Source organism: Photinus pyralis, unplaced genomic scaffold, assembly GCF_008802855.1.
Source record: "Photinus pyralis isolate 1611_PpyrPB1 unplaced genomic scaffold, Ppyr1.3 Ppyr1.4_LG1, whole genome shotgun sequence".
In the NCBI taxonomy this organism is placed as follows: domain Eukaryota; kingdom Metazoa; phylum Arthropoda; class Insecta; order Coleoptera; family Lampyridae; genus Photinus; species Photinus pyralis.
This window is the reverse complement of record NW_022170249.1, coordinates 34,561,478-34,578,884: the sequence shown is the minus strand read 5'-3', so window position 1 is coordinate 34,578,884 and position 17,407 is coordinate 34,561,478. Positions and strand designations below refer to the sequence as shown.

The following is a 17,407-nucleotide window of genomic DNA, read 5'->3' as shown; positions in this document are numbered from 1 at the left end:
GTACTGCAGATCTATTCGGCATTAAAATCAAATGCAAATACTGATTCCAGTCACGCTAATGAGACAACCTGTGATTCGTTCTTTCCACCATTCCGTCAGATTGTGGGCGGAGGGCTGTCGTCCTAGTTTTTCGGATGAGTCATCGTGCAAATGAAAAAAGAATCTTCTATTTGATATTATGTTCAATTATCAAATACCTCCCATGTGTGTATAGGTTTTTGCATTGCATTTTCGTATTTTGTGTCAGCATTTTTTGGTGAATCTAATAAACATTTACGATACGATTTTGTTACAGATGGAGGAGTTGGATAGCTTTGATCTTCACGACTATGGAATGGAGGAGAATTTTTACGATCCCAATCCGCCTACTAAACCCAAACGTAGGGTTACTTTCGGTAAACGGATTATTGCAAAGGTAAGTCAAATATGCATTATTCATTCATTTTAAAAGTTGAAATAGTTCCTGCAATGCCCTAAATTTCAAATCTACGTGAAACGTGCCCCCTTTTGCTATAAAAAATCTTGGAAAATAGAACAACCAACAACGTATCGCACTTTGGTACAATTTCGCTTCAGATCTATGATCTGGAGACAGCTTTTGGCAACATTATCACAGTAGGTATATTCCATATAGAAGGATATATTGTGAGATTATTGTCAATTTCTTGTCTATAATATACTGAAACAGAAAATGCAACAAATATCGCGCATTTTCATTGGACCGTATATTCTACAAGTATGTAATGTAAGTATTTAAATAAGTGATTAGGTACCAAAAAAGGTTTGTATAATATAGTATAATGTAATTTGAATATCCTACTGTATTGTGTATTTTCCAAACTGTTTCAAAAACTTACTAAATGTAAAGAAATGCTCGCTGCACATTTTCTTTCGGTTTCGGTTCAAAACGCCTAGTAATTGTAATGAACAAAAACTTTCTTATAATGCAGTCTGTATAGTGGAGTGGAGATTTGTATTTGTTTAGTCCAAATGTGTATGCTTTTAATGGATCGCTTTGATTAAATACTACAAACTGTTGAGAACTAGCTATATTTAATATCGCTGGAACGACTTTTATCGAAAGGACTGATTACATACTTGGAAGCCCTACTTTTGTTGACGTATCAGATACACCCTTTAACCACTTGTTCAAGGGAGAATGAGCGCACTTCCTGTGGCACGGTGATGTATTTACTGGTCACATCTTCCGGTGCAAATTATCTTGGTCTAATGCACTGTTTAATTAAATCGTTTGTCCTCAGTACCTACCTACATAATTGTTTCGTAGAAGTTTAACGTATGTATACCTACCTCCATAATCTTTAGGTATCGTCTTGTACCAATGCGGTATTCAGTGGTAATTAAAAGTCTTTATTTGGAAGGATTTTGTTGGGAAAATAAAGTATGTCATCAGTTAAAGATGTTGTAGATCTGCCACCAATCATTAAAGTAACCTATATTGAAATCTGGTCTTTCCTTTACCTTTATACATGGTGATTCGATGAGGAAAGAGAAATATTTTACAGACATATCCAGGAAGCAAAACAAGCTCATATGTTCAAGTTCGAATTTCAATTTATTTCAAAGATATTTTGAACAATAGCAATTTATAAAATTAAAGAAAAATGTATTATTGAACAAAAAATTATCAAAGTCTGATGTCTTCATCCTGGGATCTATCTTTCTTTTTTATTGAATGCACAGGTAAGAAAAATTTTCTCGTGCAGTTCTGATGGTACCTCTCTCTCTTATTAGGCCATGCCTCTCCCCATCGGCAATCAAATCACTTCCCAATGGGAATGTGCTTTCTGCTGCACACTAGTCTCCTCGGGCAGCTGTAGTTTCCAAAACATTTAGTCCAAACTCTTTAGTGGTTACGATACAGCAATCCGCCGATGGACATTTACTTTTAGTTGTTTGGAAATAAAATCATCGTAAAATCATCACTTGCATTCGTCCTACAAAGTGAACATGTTTTAAAATTTAATGGTGGTTCACCGTATCGGTATCCGTGACGGACTAATAAGACAGCGAAACTACTGGGCGTAGAAAGCTGAAATTTGGCATGTAGGTTCCTTGGGGATTGTAGGCGAGCACTAAGAAATTCCTAAGGGAACGGGAAAAACGGGATTTAACGTTTTACAGTCTGCGGAAGATAGACTTTACATTTAAAACGTGAGTTTCTTTGTAGGTGTTAATGTGTACTCAGAAAGCACTTCCCGAAATTCCCACGGGAACGAAGAAAAACTGAATTAAGACAGATGGTAATGTTTATGGGCGCACGAAGTCGCGGAGGCAAAAGGTAGTTTTTCATAGATATGTAAAATTTGTTCAGCGTCGATGAGCACTAGTATGGAAAGGGGTGGTCCAAAAAAATTTGCGTCTGGTCTCATTCAATGCAAAATTTAATGCCCTAAAATTATGTTTGCGAGATTGTAAGTCTGTAACTGTAAAACTGCAAAAATTCGATTTGGATTTTAAATTGGTCTAAGCTTCAATGTCAAAGGAATGTTTTCGAAACTGTACGATCAAAATAAAAAAATGCCGTTCCAAATGCAAATGATAATACATATCAGTATTATTAATATTATTAATCCTTAACTGAAATGATTCCGTTTTGTTTTCGATGTGCAACCGGGTCTAGGACACTTCGCCGAATGCCCACAACGCCGACACGATTTTTTGAAGGTCCATATCGCCGACTAGGGACACTACGCCGACGGACACTACGCCGACCGTGCCCACATCGTCGACAAGTGTGCAAGGGACACAACGCCGACCATGCCCACTTCGCCGACGGACACTACGCCGACCGTGCCCACATCGCCGACAAGTGAACAAGGGACACTAAGCCGAACGTGACCATAATAACGTCGACTCATACAACACTTCTTAATCAAGCTGGACGGTGTGCAACACCAAGTAGCTTTTGACGTTAGGTTATTGTAGGTTCAGAATATTTTTTTTAACTTTTTTCGAACTACAGACTCATACGAAAATTCTTAATCAAACTGGACGGAGTGTGAAGCAAAGCAGCTTTGGATATTAGGTTATTTGTAGGTTTAGGAAATGTTTTTTAAACTTTTTAAAATGCAAACTCATACACTGGACAGAGTATGAGGGGCCTGGATTTTCGAACAGTCGGCGTTGTGGTCACGTTCGGCTTAGTGTCCCTTGCACACGTTTCGGACAGAGTATGAGGGGCCTGGATTTTCGAACAGTCGGCGTTGTGGTCACGTTCGGCTTAGTTTATTTTGAAAGATATCGTCGATTATAGTCGATAGTGATACGACCATCAAACCGCATAATGTAATCTTAATCTTTACGTATATAAATGGTATGGGTAGGTACTCATAAATGCAGCGAGGAACGAAAATGCGGCTCATTATCGATAAGATATATACATTTAATCATATTATCGTAATAGCATAACAAGAAGAAACAGAACCAACGTGGCTTTACAATTCGCGCGTGCTGGTGCAGGTTTTCCCGACCAGAATAGATGGGCTTAAAAAAATGTTCTATGCGTTTATTTTATTTTTTTTTTAATAATAATTGTACTTTAATGACTGAATATGTAAACATATAATAAAACGCGTAACGCCAGGCTCACAATTGTTTAAAGCGCGTTTGCCCATTTGAAAGGAAATATCACACTAAAATCGTCGATGTGTCCTTGAAAAATGAAATTGATATATACATTTAATCTATTTAATAGCTTCGGAGTAAACAAATTTAAGATGCATTCTTCCATCTCTATGGCGAACGGGGAGGCCGGTCATCGTAAAAATTGTTGTAGGTAGGCCATGGTTGTAGGTACTGAAGAGTGACTTTTGGTGGGTTTCTCCACCATCTTGCTGGAAATACTCTTGTCTAGGTTCGTCATCATGAAGTAGATTCAGTAACGTATCCAGTATTTCAGTAACGGTATCATTGAAAAAAATTGGACCTACCGTACGCTTCCTAGAATGCCAACCCAAATACCAATCTTCAAAGGATTCAAGCTGGTTTCTTCAACGTTATGGGGGTTTTTGGCTGCTCACGTCTGGTAGTTTTGACTAGTAACATATCCTGATAAATGGACACACGCGTCGTCGCTCAAAAAAGAAACAAAATCCTATCCTGTGTACCGCCACATTTAAATTTAGGAGTCCATATTCCCACGACTCTAATTAAATGTAAAGAATCCTTATACATTTTTATTGGATTTTGAATGCTGTACTGTCCGTCCGGACCCACTTCTGCCGTTTCGACCTACTTTTAGGGAAATGGTCCTGGACTTTATGCAGTAAGTAACCTATACCTTGAAGGTGTCAGATTTTGCATACGCATGCCTTTAGTGGTGCCAAGTTAAATTTTAGAAAATGGGGGCGGGGGGGTCCCTTCATGGTATTCTAATGAAAGGTCTCTTCGAAATAATTGGTTTATACAAACTATAACTTTCCCGTGTGACTCTTTTTCGAGATCAGGGAGGGGTTAAAAATTAATGTTATCTCATTGTGTTCTAATTAAAGGTCTTAACAAAAGGAACCGTTTTCTACCAATGACAGCCCTTCTGTCTGTCCTCTTATCAAAGAACGGATTGTCGGAAGAGGGTACTCACAAAGGGCGATTGAGACGTCTGCAAGAAATATATCCATCCAAATGATCTCCATTTACGATTTCTATCACGTGCCTTTTTCCATTACATACCTCTATGCGTACATGCATAAAAAACCCCGAACACTTTTTTTATCAATGGACATAAATAAGAGGTGTCATTCATCTTACAAATTGAATTCAATCTTTCATAGCTTGTACTATTCCGGAAACATTGGGTACTTGTGGAATGTAAATGAGTCGTGAAGTAATCTAATGAGCGAAAAGAAATCCTTTAGAAAAAAACGGAACCAATAGTGACGCTTGGCGTTATTTTAAAACTTAATTTAAGGGTACGACAATTTAACGTAATTATACGAAACGCATCCGGTAGGTATACAGTGTATCTATGTTTCCGTTTTATTAGCTATAGAATGACTTCCAATTTTCTCTATTCGAATTAGTGAACTATGTGTTATGGTTGTCTGTGCGTTTGCTTCGAATACGAATTCAAAAGGCGTTTCTATTATTTTCATTAATTTATTCATGTTTAAAATGCATGCCGAGTTTTTGATGTATGAGAGAAGAAGACATTATTGCATGTAAATGGGAGTTAGTTACCTATCGTGAATACTACAGATTTACTGTCCTATCGATAGCCAATCGTTAAATGGGTACAAGAGTGTTCTATTGGAAAATTGACACAAAAGCTATTTTAAATAAATTGAGAAACTAAAAACATTTTGGTCTGAAATTCCTTTGCGTGTATCGTCAAGCGAATGCACTTCTTAGGGCCGACCATTCATTATCTTGTCACATTCGGTAACAAATTGACTATGACGAAAAGGGATTATGTGTATTTTAGACGCAAATTTGGTCGAGTTTTTGTCTACTTTCTACACTGAGACTCAAATATGTTGTGTCGAGGAGGGAGAAATTGAATTGGGTGTAGTAAATAAAATAATGACTTTTGATGAATCGGTACATTTTTAACATTTATCAAAACTTTTAACTTGCTTCTATGTTAATTGATTTAATGAGTAATGGTCTTACGTGATGTATCAATTTATTTTTACATATTTCAAACAACGGCAATTTATATACTAAAAAACGAGGCAATAGATAAAACATGGAAAAAGGTTTTCGCCTTACGGCGAGTAACTTTAGGGCACTTAGCAATGCGCAGTGTGTGAAGCGCACATATGATTAAATCTGGTTAATAATATGCGATATGTTTACCAAGACTAGACGAATCTGGTTAAAATTTCAAAAGAATATCTGTATAAATAAGAAACTTAACATTGTGCAGTCTATGCATATCAAAGTTAGCATTGCGCAAAACAAATTTTTTGATCGGCATCAGTTTTAATTTTGTTTGAGGTGCCTACGTACAAAATTTCATTGAAATATCTTAACGGATAAAAAAATGGGTTGCGCATGCGGAATTTGTTTAATATGCATAAGTGCATAGTTACCTGAGGTTTAAGGAATATTTACTAACACAGAAAACCGGACATTCATATATGTTCTTTGTAACAAGAATTATAAAAGCAACCCTTTTTGGAGGTTTGGGCAGTTTTTGGGTTATAACTCCTTGGCCCGTTCGGACGTCTCTACACAAAGTTATCGTGCACACGGACAGACAGACAGCAATACAAAACGGGACGGACGACAAAGTGCAGCCAATACCGATTTTTCACTTTGAGGAAAATACGCTAAAAATACTAAAGGATAGTTCTCGTTTTTTGAGATTATTAAATATTGTGGGAAAGATAATAGGCAACCATTTTTCCAAAAATCTTATTGATTTCTAAATGGATAGTTTTTATGCGATGTTTTCAGAATACACTGAGGCATGAATGATCGTTCATCTTTTCAATAACATAGACAGGGAGCGTGTTTGTAGCTTTATCTTGAAAATTAAACGGTCTGAACGAAATACTGTATCATACTCTTAAAAGGAAAGATTCGTTCTGAACAGGGTTCTGATGGAAGTTAAAGGTGCGGAGGTTGCGCCCTTAACGCTAAGAGATGAAAAGATTAACCCTGAAATTTGAGTGTCTTATAATTGTAGATAACTTTATCGGCTGATGACAGATATATTGTTTTCGGAAAGCCTGACATATGCGCGTACACTGAGAAAAATGAATAGTTGAAACAACCAGAAAATACTTCCCTCAAACAGTTTTTGATGTTAAATATGGCCAATGTAATATACGCATTGTACGAAAATAGAAATTTTGTTAAATAAAAGGTATTCAACTGAAGTCATATTATCAGTTGATTAAATAATAGTAATTGGTTAACTCAACATATATTTCATATTTTGCCTTAGTAGTCTAAAGTTTTAAACCAAAAATAATTATGTTGTAAGGAATGCAATTTGATGTTCATTCAAACATACAATATCGTTGAACCAATGTTGAAGCATTTTTATACCAACCGTTCATCAATGTTAGATCGATGCTGTATTAGAATTGAACCAATGATTGTTATTATTCCATTTAAATAGGTACTGGTGATTCAGTGAAATACGTAAAGCTGTTAATTTTATTTATTTATACTGTTGTCAATCTTACAAAACGAAAATATGATTTTTATATATTTATAGGCAAGTATAGGCATTCAATGGTATAGGTACAGGACGATTTTAAACTAAAGGAGAAAAACTAATATATTCAGTAGGACAAGATATTTTACTTGTTTTTATTCTACTGAATTTATTCGTTTCCCATCACAATACGAACAAATTTTCCATATGCCTAATGCAATTGTTCCGATTCTACAACAGAAAAAATGTGCACAGGAATATAAGAAATTAAGTATGGGTAGGTACCTACTTACAATTGTTATGAATTTATGATTTATTGTCCAGATAGGTAATTAGATTATTTTAAATTAGCACTGAACGAACACTACCACAATCCCTATTCAACAACCTGTTTCATTATGCTTATAGTTCGCGTCGCGTCAATGCGTATAGATACTGCTGTCATTGGAGTTTCTGTTTCTGAAATCATTATGCTGACTTCATTCAATCCACTTAGTTTCAATTGAACTGCGTTTATTTTTGAAACAACACTGTTTTGTGCTTTGGATGAAACATGTAAGATGCTCCTTGAAAGTTGTAATAATTGTACACAGTACTATTATTTTACTTGGAGGAAATATCAGATAGGTACTGTAGATTGGAGTGTAAGCGACTGTTGGAATAATAGCGCCCTTGTATTGTCACAACATAATAACGCTATCAAATCACACATCCCTGAATGTTCCCAGAAAAAAGTCTAACGCTTGATTCGAAAAGCAAAATAATCGAGTCAAACAAATTTCATGTTGTTTTGTAATCAATGCGTAAGTAGAGTTCCTTTTAATAATATAAACTCAACAAAAAAAAGTGATTAAAAGAATCACAATCCCCAGTTTGATACAACTAGTAGCCACATTTCTCGGATAAATGTATTCATTGCTTCAACATTTTGTACTCAATGTTGTAAAATTTATTGAAACAAGCATTCCATTTTTCTCAGTGTAGGTCTGGGAGAGTCATGTTTGTTTTACATCATGTGTTTGGCTCAATTTTGCTTACGTGCGGATTTTCCTCAAAAGCTCAAAATTGTGAATTCGTACTTAATATGCCACAATCCTCAATGAGTGCTTTGTCAAAAAATCACATAAATGGCACCAAGGGCTAAGAAGGGGTGGTCTGTTTATGTTACAGTTGTAGATCATTTGCATATTCCAACACTCAAAACTATGAAAGTTAAAAAAAAATTAACCCATTAAAGCATGCTGCATGTGTGATATTAAATTCCTGCATTTGTTTATAATTTTTCTCAAAATCGGGTTGTTCAACTGATTTTTTGCGTATCCATTAGATGCACGTAATAAGTTGTTGACACGAACATAATTACCTGTTGGTTCAGGTTGCCCAGTCACGCAGTACAGAAGTCAAATTAACAGAACATAAATTTTTATGTTCGGTTATGCTTTTAACTCTGCAGTCTCGATCGTTCTTTTTTAATTAATTAGCCGAGACCAATACATACTCGTATTACTTTTACGTACGTTAACCATGTTTACTACTGCTAGCGGCAAGAAAATGCAGTCGGCGAATTAAAATAAACTGACTAAATTACTATCGTATAATGCAAGGAGTGGAGTAATATAATTTACATGGTACATTAAAAAGATTATTTCACAAGGAATTACTCACAAATTAAACGCTTAAGAGATAATTATAATTGTACTTTAAATGATAAAAAAGGCGTAAGTATTGATAATTAACGTTAAAATAGATTTACAATGCATCTATAAACCAAGTCGTTATGATTGCCAAGAATTATTTCTAAAAATATGAAATTTATCGAGAAAAAGTGGACATCAAATGTGATTGTGCCCGTGGGTATGACTCTCCTTGATACACCACCCCCTGCGTCCTTGTCATAAGTTAAGGCCGATGACTGAACTGAAGTGGTCTTGCTTGAAAAACGCATCTGCTGACGTTCCATCTTCGTCCACAGTAGCAACTATCTTTGTTGATTTATGCCTTCATTGTCTGTACATTACTTCTTGTTTGTAGACAGTTTGGTGCACGTTATTGTTTTACTGGGATTCCTTTTGATTTAATTCACCGCCGCTTTGTAAATAATTGATGAAATACTTCGTTATTTTCTGTACGTCCAATGGATCGGTCTTTACATATAGCGAAAACGCGAGATGCAAATAAATATAAATTGGAAATAGATCACAAAATCTCTTAGGAACGAAATAAAGGTCTAAAGCGCGCATACAGAAAAAGCTTCAACTGCAACCTTGCAACAAGGAAATTGCGGTTTATCTTAAATTTTGGTAAACATTTTTTTATACGTTGTAATAGTTTTATTCACGATCCTCGAGATCGTTTATAATTTTGTATTGCTGTCTGCCTGTCCGTCCGACTGTCTGGCCGTCAATTTTAGTTTTCAGAAAGGGGCGCCAATGAAATAAGTTTGGGAACCACTGCACTAGAAAGTGATGTGAATGATTCTTATACCTACCTCATGTATATGAGGAAAAAAGCGTCTTTTTAAGATGATGAATTCTTGTTGAAATTGTACTTGACGACCGCATCATCTCTTCGTCGACATAGCTCTGTAATTGGGCGCAAGCCTGTTGAGGACCCAGAACAAGAGAGGGATAATAAATACAGAGTGGCCCAACGAGAAGTATACCGAGGGCTTTTACGGTATTAAATTTAGAAATTTCGAAAAATCCTCGAACACGTCAATTTTGTATTCGAGGAGGACAACTTTTGGAATACAAATCACGAACCCAAGTCTTCACCCCTCTACGTAGGGAGCTTAACCCCTAAAATTTTAAATGGATTCCTATGCCAAATGGCACATTATTTGAAAGCCAATTTACTCGTGATTACTAATCTGCTTTGCTTTTTAAATTCTATTGATTCGTTTCGGAGATATTCGCATTTGAAATGGTTTTTTCCCCTGATTTAAGTCCTCTAGATTACTTCTTGTGGGGATATTTAAAGAATAAAGTTTATGCTACTCCGCCTGGAACATTACAAGGGTTGCGAGCACGTATAACCATAGTGTAAGAATAGAATACACTATGGTATAACAATTGAATTTATAACTTCGAGCGATTACCCCTGAAATCTTGCAACATGTACGGCAGCGTTTTGAATCAAATCTTTATTATTGCATGGAAGCAGGCGGAAGGCAATTCGAGCATTTATTGAAATAAATGTTGTGTGTTTAAAGTTATTTGTTATTTTTTGCACAATTTAAACCTTTTTTAATACAAGGTGACTTAGATCGCATTTGTTTTGGTTTTTTTTAGAAAAAAACCATTTCAAATGCGAATATCTCCGAAACGAATCAATAGAATTTAAAAAGCAAAGCAGATTAGTAATCACGATTAAATTGGCTTTCAAATAATGTGCCATTTGCCATAGGATTCCATTTAAAATTTTAGGGGTTAAGCTCCCTACGTAGAGGGGTGAAGACTTGGGTTCGTAATTTGTATTCCAAAAGTTGTACCCCTCGAATACAAAATTGACGTGTTCGAGGATTTTTCGAAATTTCTAAATTTAATACGCTAAAAGCCCTCTGTATACTTCTCGTTGGGCCACTCTGTATAATAAATAAATAAAATATAGCACATCTCTGCAGCAACTACCTCGAATGTGAGCATTGTATGCCCATATCTCGACCTCTATGTGATTTTTTTGGAGTGACTGATGATTCACACATTAAGGATCAACTCAAAATTTTACGTTTTTGGTGAACTACCACCACCAGTGTGAACTATCGCATGGCAAGCCCAGAGCAGAATACTGATCTCCCACACTTCGATTTCACACAAGGAATTGTTTTAGGCCATTTTCCAATTCATGTTGGAAGGCATTATTCAGAGACGATCATTAGGAGGCGGCCGCAGGACAAAAGAGCCCGAGGGCAATAGGGCGCCGAACATTCGGAATTTGGACAGTAAGAAGCCAACAATTGAAAACAAGTATAAATTGTGCACAACTCTTGTGTAGACAAAGCGCATTTTGTAAAATATATGTATAAGGTAATTGCATGCTATCGATATTTACTTTCTTGGTAGATGATTAATGGAGAGGAGGCTCTTTACACCTAAGCATTTAGGGGACGCCTGGCATACATTCAAAATCCTCAGACACTCCAATCTGCAGCTATTTGCAGTGAAAGCTCACTCACCAATAGATATGTCTCGTCCTGACGTTCCACTTGCTTTTTATGAGTACCCTCTTCCGACACCTCGTTGTCAAGGTATTTGCTTCAACTTCACAAATAGATATCTTCCTCCGTTTTCGAGATCTTCGCTCTTAAAGTGTTGACATCGCCAATGGATATATTTCTTCAGACGTCCCAATCGCCCATTGTGAGTACCCTCTTCCGACAATCCGTTTTGGAGATATAAGGGAATATATCCGATCACGATAAAGGATCGAGATGGAGGGCTATGATTGCTAGAAATTAATTCCTTGCGTTGAGACCTTTCATTAGAGTACCATGAAGGATAAAAACAAAAAAATGCACTAACAAATCTATTGGTTAGATTGAACAACGTTCTAAGGGACTGCGGGCCGGTGAGTACGGTTACCGGCACTGGACATTCAACAGGACAAACTTTAGTTTACTAGCAGTCACGGCGAACTTCGCACACCTGTGAGAAATCCCGTTTCCGTTTTCCCCTGGGACTCGGAGAAGCCTCTTTCTCAGTACACCTTAACGGCTTCAAAGAAACCTACATTCTAATTGTCAAGTCTCTTTTGGACTGCAAAACATAAAATCCTGGTTTTTCCTGTTCCCGTTCCCGTGGGAATTTGGAAAATTGTTTTACTACATCAAAAACCGTCGCGGGCAGGCATATGTTTGACCGGCTATTTTTTCGCCCCTCGCCTGAAGTCGACGGTGTGGATTCTTCTAGAACCCTAGTAGATTTCGCTTAGGCGCCATCTATTAGTTATCTATCTATTGTTTTTACGTCTTTCCGTACATTTTTTTAACCTTGTCCTGATAATAACAAATACAACAACCAAAAAGAAATAATCTAATTCGGCGATTCGGCGCATTAGCAGATATCCGATAGTGGTTTTCATAACATTTAAACAATATAAAAAACTCCTTCCGCCCAAACTCAACGGTAGACTTTACTGTACACGTTACTTTAAAATGGGTATTTAAATTGCACGGTGATGCAGATACTATGCGATTTAAAATGAGTTGCTGTCGAGTCACCTTTGGAATGTTTGTTTACATGGTAAATCGTATTAGCTTGAATTTCTAAAGGCGACTCGACAGCAACTCAATTTTGATCGCCCGTTATTAATATAGATGTGCTAATTTGCGTCTGTATGAATTACATAAATTCGTTTATTCTATAGCAGTTGTTAAATTGATATTTTCATAGGTGAGAATGAGTACGCTAATGAATAGATAAAATGATCACTTTAACGTCAAGAGTAGATAAAAGTGAAACAAATGATTGTGCATTCTAATGACATCTGTCATTCTTATGAAAAATGGCACGCACGAAATTTATTATTATTATTAAGTGCATAACTGTATTTGTTCTTTTTTTTTACATGAGTGTAGCTTGTAATTGCCTACCGGCAGAATCTCTACCTTTTTTAACTTATTTGTATGGGAGTTATCGCGGGCATATGTTCAACCATTTCCCAAAATAAGAGACGTTTATACATACAAACATTCATTTTTATTTATCGTAATTTGGGTTCGATTAATTACAACATTCACAGATGAAAGAAATTTATTAGAAATCAATCAAATAAGGCGGAAATAAAAATTGGCACTCAGGGCCAGAAGACACGTACCACGCAACAAGCGACCAATTGAAACAATTAATTCAAAAAAATCTTAATTACCTTAACGTGTTTAATCCATAATATCCGGTCATAACTGCGATTTTCAACAGACAGAACGCACAAAGAAACACAAAAACTAACTGACGTTGCTTCTGAAACTTGACTTCTTTGACGGCACTTGAATCTTAATATAGACTACACTGGGTTCTCTTTGATGATGGAAATAACTCCCTTTAACAGGTAACTTGGACAACCTTATAAAAAGGCTTTCACTTAAGCAACAAACGCACGAGAAACAACAGCTTCTTCGTAAACGTCAACTAACTTTCTTCTACAATTATTTCCTCACTTGTCCCTTGTCATTATAAAAGCATGATTTTGCACTTCACCAAATAACAACTTTTCCCAGATCACTTACCGACCAAAACTTTTCCTGTTACCAGATCATTCTACCAGAACTCATATTAATCGATCACTCATTCATCATTCCATTTATTCCTGATCACACCCAGAATTACTTTTCCATTTGGAGTCCAATTCTTGTAAGGGTTAGTCTGCGGACTTCCATTATCTAATACTGCAGAGATTTATTGGGTCGTGCTTTAGATCGATCAATCTGACTTGAACACGATTATCGTAGATCCTCCATGGATACCGTCCGATTCAATTGGCTGTAGTAAGCAGTCTTTGAATCGGTGGAAGATACCATTGTAAGGGAGTCTTATTCGGAAACTACAAGGGGCAGTACAACTTTCCACATGATACAACAATTAAGCTGATGGTTACTTCCACAAAAGAAGAGCCGATACCGTGATATTGAATTATGAGTAGATGTGCCATTTCTTTGGTGGTGTTGATCTTTTTGATTTCGTTCATTTCAAAATTTTAAAAATATGTCCGCATTGCCTCTGAACACTCTCTTAAAAAGTAGGAATGCACAAAGCGGATTATCTTTCATGCATTAAGTATTTGACAGGGAGGTTTGAACTCATTTGGGTCTATAAGAAGTGCATCTATGGCAAAAGATACCTCAAAAATCCTCTGCCGGACCTTGATTTAAATACATACGAAGATGATTTTCTGTGATGTTTGTCCAATTTGGTACCATTGGTAGTCAAGTCAATGAATTGGACGAATTTTCGAGGGACCCATCGAAATACAATCGGCCAACCGACTTTCTAATTCTTCCGAGACAACATGAAAGATATCAATTAGCGAAATAGCTTATTTTTGGCCTATTCGTTCACATTTATTTCATAATTCCTTAATGATCCATTAACAGTATTACATAAGCGCTAACTTCTTTATTATACCCTCTAGGGCTTTATGAGTGGTAAATCGCAGGTTTGCATGTGGAAGGTATTGTAAAAAATGACCATGCAAATCGATGCTTAGAAGGCATAATTAACGAAATAACTTCTTCACAACGGTCAGACAACAATTCGCTTCTATTTTATCAGTGCCCAAAGGATACCACAATTCGAGTGCTTTACTATCTCGCCCGGATTTAGAAATTGCTGCACTCCAGGACACAAGCATGTTGCCGCTCCTCAATTGCGTACAGCGATAGTAACGGTCTTAATATTCCAGAAATAGACACGAACGATAAGAAGACGACTCGGAGTGCCTTTTTTGGCAAGTGACCTAACTTGTTTTGACCCAGAATGTAAGAGAGCGCATTAAAATAACAGGCACTTTTAATGGAACTGTTACATAATTGATAATGTGGTTATTTGTATATCAAACTAATTTTTGCGTACATTAGTAATTATGGCTTTGTTGCACCTCATCCATGCGTCGTGCTGGTGTTGTGCATTTGGCTTGAAATTTGTCTATGTCTCTACGGCCCACACCACTATTTCACATAATGATCTTATTACTAAACTCACCATTAGTTTGAATTTCACGCGACAACCAACATTTTTATCAATTCTCAAACGTTTCAAACACAACTTGTGATTGCAACAATAAGGAATGTCCATTTCTGTCGCTACACTTTTTCTGAAGGTTTGGATTAAACAATTGCAATGGCAAAAGAAGCGTACACTTAGCATACCCTATGCATACAATAATAATAAATTAATACAATTGTTGGAAATGGAACGGAACTACTTTTGAGGTAAGTACTCTTCACATTTTGGAGGGAAGTGAAGGAAAGTAAATCTCGAACTATCACTAAAATTGGGTGATTTTTATATTTCTTTCCGAGGCCTGATGAGTTTCATCAACGCTACTGGTTCTTCATGAAGTAGTGAATTTTGATTATATTTGTTGAAGAGTAAATGGAAATTACAGGGGACATACACCCAAAGGAATAAAATACACAGTGTGACTAAGAAATACATAAATATACGCTATTACAACCGGCCTACGTAACCCCATTTTAATCGATCTATACATTTCGCTTTTTAAAGAATTGTTGCAGTAGGGACCATAATGAGTGATACATGGCGTGTGGGTGATTTTTTCGCAGGAATGGCCTAATTCGTTTAATTTAACGAGTCTGTGGATTATTCATACTCATTAGGGCACCACCATACGTACACTTAAATCTTGTCTAGTTGGCAGTGTAAATTAAAATTAATTCTAGTAAACTTTGTTACTTTCCTGCCCCCATATGTGAATGAGCGTTGAGCAGGTCTGATAGTGAAGGTGGCCTTGTCTGCAGACATGAATGAATGAGTATGACTGACCTCTTACGTAACTCTGATTTAAGAGGTAAGGCAAAGAACTGTAACGTTGTAAAGTTGTTGTTTCTTTTAATTATTACTTTATGCGATAGCGCAATAAAATTGGAAATGATTTAAAGGGCGTTAAACGCTAAGAAACACTGGAACCAGAATCGTTGTGTAGGCCTGTAGGCGGTGGGCCGAAGACGCTTTCTTCCTCTTGCATAGTAGAATTAACCCACCATCAGTATCATCTACGTTTAGGCTTCCGATAATTGGACGTTTGAGTAATAAACAATGCATTTGTGGTGCAATTTTGTTAGAGCCTAGCGCAAAACACTCGTATATGCATCAATGTGTGCGTCATGGGTTTAATTTTTTCATTCAGAACCGTTCAGAACATAGGCATTCTCATGTGTTTAGTTGTAACTAAAAAATGGAGGACGGAGGGTACTCCTGTAGTGAAACTCAATCTGGTCCCATGTCCGAAATCCGTTTTCATTATATCTTAGCTATTTTCTGTAAATCCACCCCTGAAGATATTATATATATTATAGGTATAAATATCGGAATTAGTCTTAAAATAAAAAAAATTATTCATATTTTTGTACAATGAATCAACATTTTTCAAAATAAGCCCCTTGGGAAGTAATACAACGTGTTTTTTTCCAATTTTGATAGACCCCCTGAAATGCTGCCATCGAAACACTGTTGGGGCACCTCGTCGAAGCGTCTTGAACCACTCGAATCGAATTGAAAAGACATCTTTTCAGGTCTCCCCCGATGCGGGGGAACAAAAAAAGTCACTGAGAGCCAGGTCAAAGCTATATGGTGACTGCAGTAGGGTTGCGATGTTGATGTACGAACCAAAAGGTACAGTCTAACAACGTGTGACTGGGTGCATTGTCATGATGGACAATCCAATCGTTGGCAATGTCTCCTCGGCGGACGCGATCTTTCAAGCGGCGGAGCACTTCTTCGTAAAATTTTCCATTGACAGTTCGGCCAGCAGGTTCAAACTCTGCGTAACTTGCTCATGCGAGCTTTTTTCAAGGCGTTGGAGACTGGTGGACTCCAACTTCATGTGTAAAGCAAAACGTTGGGTACATTTCGCTCTAAAACTTGTGACCTAGACAGCAGAGAAAAGTTTTATTGAATCGTTACACATCTAAGACTCATAGGGAATAATCTAGTGAAATTCAAAGGAACTTTTTTATCGATGCGTTGAAATTTTCTCCAATTATCAGTTGGATTTCTCCTTTAGAAGGCAGCAGCAATTTGGAAAATTGGATGGTGGAATGCGTTAGGCAATACGATGGGACCTCTCGTATTATCACCCCGCTGGACCTAGCTCCCCCACCATTGTGAATCAATTTAAGAATGTTATCCAATTTATGAGCTATTTAGGAGCTTTTCATATCGAAAGATTAAAAATTTAGAGCACGCTTTAATCACTAGGAATCGAACATTTCTTATGGGGTGGCCGAGTCTACTTGGACTCAGCCCCCCCCCCCCCACTGAAGAATTACTTTTTTCAAATTAAATTTTGTACTGGAATTACGAGCTATTTAAGAGCTTTCATTTACAAGTAATTTCGATTTTTGAGCGACACTCTTAGCAAATAGATATAATCGATGGGGCGTACTTGGACGTAGCCACTCCAGAGTTGGACTAGGTCAACTGGATCACCTGGGTCACTGGATTAAACTGGGTCGTTGGTTCACGTCATACTCTCTTCAGTTAGACCCAGTGACCCAGTTTGACCCAGTAACCAAGTTTGATCGAATAACGCAGTGACTTCGGT

At 36.8% G+C, this 17,407-nt stretch overlaps 1 protein-coding gene across 1 annotated transcript in view; it reads left to right on the top strand.

Annotated features, from left to right (window-relative positions):
• The first annotated feature begins 291 nt into the window (after positions 1–291).
• LOC116159997 (ETS-like protein pointed) overlaps positions 292–17,407 on the top strand; it is a 113,740-nt gene continuing 96,624 nt past the window's right edge. The window contains exon 1 of the mRNA XM_031473112.1: positions 292–415. Coding sequence (XP_031328972.1) covers positions 296–415 — 120 coding nt within the window. The 5' untranslated portion in view covers positions 292–295. The remainder of the gene's footprint in view (positions 416–17,407) is intronic.